At 39.4% G+C, this 3,291-nt stretch overlaps 1 protein-coding gene across 1 annotated transcript; it reads right to left on the minus strand.

The window, feature by feature from the left end:
- Positions 1-413: 413 nt before the first annotated feature.
- On the minus strand, positions 414-2,135 carry LOC100245062 (benzyl alcohol O-benzoyltransferase). The gene is made up of 2 exons (XM_002272451.4): positions 1,638-2,135; positions 414-1,483 (listed from the first exon to the last, which is right to left on the minus strand). The coding sequence occupies exons 1-2, from the start codon at positions 2,085-2,087 to the stop codon at positions 563-565; spliced, it is 1,371 nt and encodes a 456-aa protein (XP_002272487.1). The 5' UTR covers positions 2,088-2,135; the 3' UTR covers positions 414-562.
- Between the last annotated feature and the right edge of the window lie 1,156 nt (positions 2,136-3,291).

Below are 3,291 nucleotides of genomic sequence, written 5' to 3' on the forward strand. Positions count from 1 at the left end.
TTAGTGATCAAATATGTTAAGATTTAGAGTTGACTTTGGTTTGTCAATAATAATGTACTTCCTTTTACAAAATTATGATTATATGTAAAAAAAAAAAAAATTATTAGTAAAGTCATTCAAAATCAATTTTGATTCGTAATTTCTAATATTAATTAGATTGGCTTTGTGTTACATAACTTCCACTTATTCTCTCTCAACTCTTTTCCATTTTAATTTCTTTTTAAACCTGTTTTCAAGAAACAACAAGGAAACTGTTGTATAGACTTTAAAAATAGCTTTTGGCATTTAAGACCGAAAAATCTACCTTTAAATTAATCACACAGGCTGTGATTTTAACTTTCTTCGTAGTCCCACGCACAAGCAAACAAACGGTGACTTTATCACTAAGATGGTCCCTAAAATGCTTAGGAGCATCATAGAAAAATAAGTTTATTTTTTTAATATTTTCAACAACCTACATATTTATTTCTTCAATCTCATAAGATGGTAGCAGCTTGTGCTTATTTAGTGTGGCATTCAGGACTAGGAAAAGTTGAGAACTGGATTTCCTTGGGAATACTCCCTAGAGTGCAGAAATGAGATTGAGCGAGGTAGCAGAGTGAATCTGTTTCCTAACCTCCATATGAAACCTGTCCTCTGATTCCAGCGGCAAGGAAACCAGAGCCAACACTCCCTCAACACCCTCCTCATTCTTGTGCCCAATAATTGATGTCACCATTCCAGGTTTCAGCCCAGTCCCCGCCCTTGCTGGCCCGCCGTAGACGCCAGGGCCCCAACCGAAATCTATATTAGCAAATGTCAAGCGGCACATATCTGAAACCACAAATGCTTCTTCCATACAGAACCCTCTACGCCCATTCATCTCAATGAAATCCAAAACCGAAGCCCGATACTCGTCTCCCGTCACCTTTTTTTTCACTTCAGATATCAAACTAGCAGTGTAATGTAATGGTTTCCCCATGAGCTCATTTGCCTTCGCAATCGCACACGGAAACACTACAGCACTTCCGTAGTAGCCTTTTGGTAAAGAAGGCTTGCATCGAAATCGGGTGTCAATTGGGAAGAGAAGTCTTGTAATGGCATTGGGTTTGATAAGAGTACGGGTCCTCGCTTTCCATAGGCATGAAGCCACTGCATCGAAGGTAGGGTTTCTATGGCCATTGAGTTGGTTTTTTAGCAGTGATATGTCTGCGTTGGAGAAGAAGATGGAGGTTTGAGCAAGAAGCTTGAAATCAGTTTCGGTGTATGCGAGGGTAGGGTGGTTAGATATGTCATACTCAGGGTGGGGATAGGAGATGATGGGAGAAGTTCGGGGCTTTAGGATTTCTCGTCCCCAAGACGGAAGGTTGGAAGGAGCGATGAGGTTGAGATTGAGGCAGAATTCAGATAAAGCAGTTATGAACTGGTAGGCACCATAGGAATCACAGATACAATGGTTGAATGTGTACGCTAGGATGAAGCCTCCGCATGCAAGTCGTGTTACCTGAACAAAAAGGTAATAAATGCAAGATAGATCAGTTCATGAAGAAGTAGAGTCCTAATTCGTTTTTCTTCATTTCAATTAGCTTACCTCACTCTAATTTTTGTATCACACTACATTCCTTAAATTGAGAATCTTTGTCTCATTCCTTACTGACCTGTATTCGAAGCAAGGGAGCATCGGTAATCAGGTAGCTGCCCCAAATATCATCCACAAGCAACTGATCCAACATAGGGAATGGTGGCTTCAACCCGCCATTAATCCTGCGCAGTTCTGCCATTGTAATGTCAGCTTTGGCTTCACGGAAAATAACACCCTCATCACAACAGTCAACAACAAGCTTGCCCTTTTCAGAACTCCGCAGTCGACCAGCCACTGGGTAGTAGTAAACAAGGACCTTAGCTAAGGCCTGTTTAATCAACGCAGCAGGGTCCCGGACACAAAAATCTTTACTGGGGGGATAGAAATGCACAAAAGGAATGTGGTTTCTCAGGCCGATTTGGTCATCAATGTTGGATAAGTACTTGAATTCTCGAGGAGTTGATGTCTCTGGTCTGACCAGCTCAGGCTGGCTGACATGCTCGTGGAAGTTGAACTCACGGGTCATTTGGGCTAATCTTGTGACCAGTTTAGTGTTTGATAGGGTTGGACTGACTGGCGTTTCTTTCACTCTTTATATATGTGGACTGAATAGAAGCTATGGAACCCTTTTCCTTTGGCTAACTCAACTTGTAAGGAAATGTGACTCTCATTCATCCCAAACGGCAAGTAACCTCTTCGACACAAGCACTTTTATTGACAAAAACGCCCAAACCATTAATTTATTCATTTGAGTAAATAGTAATGACACGTACGTCCATGAATCTATATAGATAAGAGCTAGTTTGGTTGGAGCTCAAGCAGTTGACGGTCTTGTTTTTATTCTAAAAGATAATAGAATGGATGTTAATTTCTAGTAATGCAAAAGAAATTTCATAGATCAAAAGGTGATATTAGAAGGAAAATGAGCTAGTCTGCCCTCGAGTGACCATTCTATAGAGAGGAGATCGAAAACCAAGTATTACAATACATTAGTAGAGGGAAAAACACATAGCTGTCTAGTGTAGATTATGTCATCTTGTATGGAATATATGAATTGGCTTTGTGAAGTGGGTTCCCTCAAATTAAACAGCAAGTTGGATTTCTTTTCTGGAAGTAGATCAGAACTTAATCTCTTCCAACACGTACAGTACGTTACTGTCAACTAATTAAATGTGGTGCGTGCTATATGAAATATTTGTTAGATTATAAGATGGGATCTACCAAATAATGATTCAGGTGATAGGGTCACATAGGTAATTTCAAAAATGAAAACCTGGGACTCTTTGGAAATGAGACTGTGGGCCGTCTCTCTCCTGTAACAGAAAGGGGGTATCTTTGAAGTTCACTCTTTTACACCAAAAATATTGAAGGAGATAGCGTGAATTACACTATGACATATCGTATCCCACCCACATTCCAGATTTTGTCATCATTGCAACTGTTTCAGTCCCTTGTTCAAGCTTTCTTTCCCTTTTCACACCCTTTTCACACCACGAGTGCGCATATTTTGCTTTTTTTTCTTTTATAGTAATATATATGTAGTTGAGTGTCCATTGCACAACAGATATATATATATATATATATATATATATATATATATATATATATATATATATTAGCGATGCAACGAGGGGAAACACGCTAATCAGGTGCAATGCTCGAGTTGTATCATGTAGAATTTAGGTGGTTTGTCAACCTAATCGACTGCCATACTACCATTCAAAAAACAA

This window comes from Vitis vinifera, chromosome 14 (assembly GCF_030704535.1).
Source record: "Vitis vinifera cultivar Pinot Noir 40024 chromosome 14, ASM3070453v1".
Lineage (NCBI taxonomy): Eukaryota > Viridiplantae > Streptophyta > Magnoliopsida > Vitales > Vitaceae > Vitis > Vitis vinifera.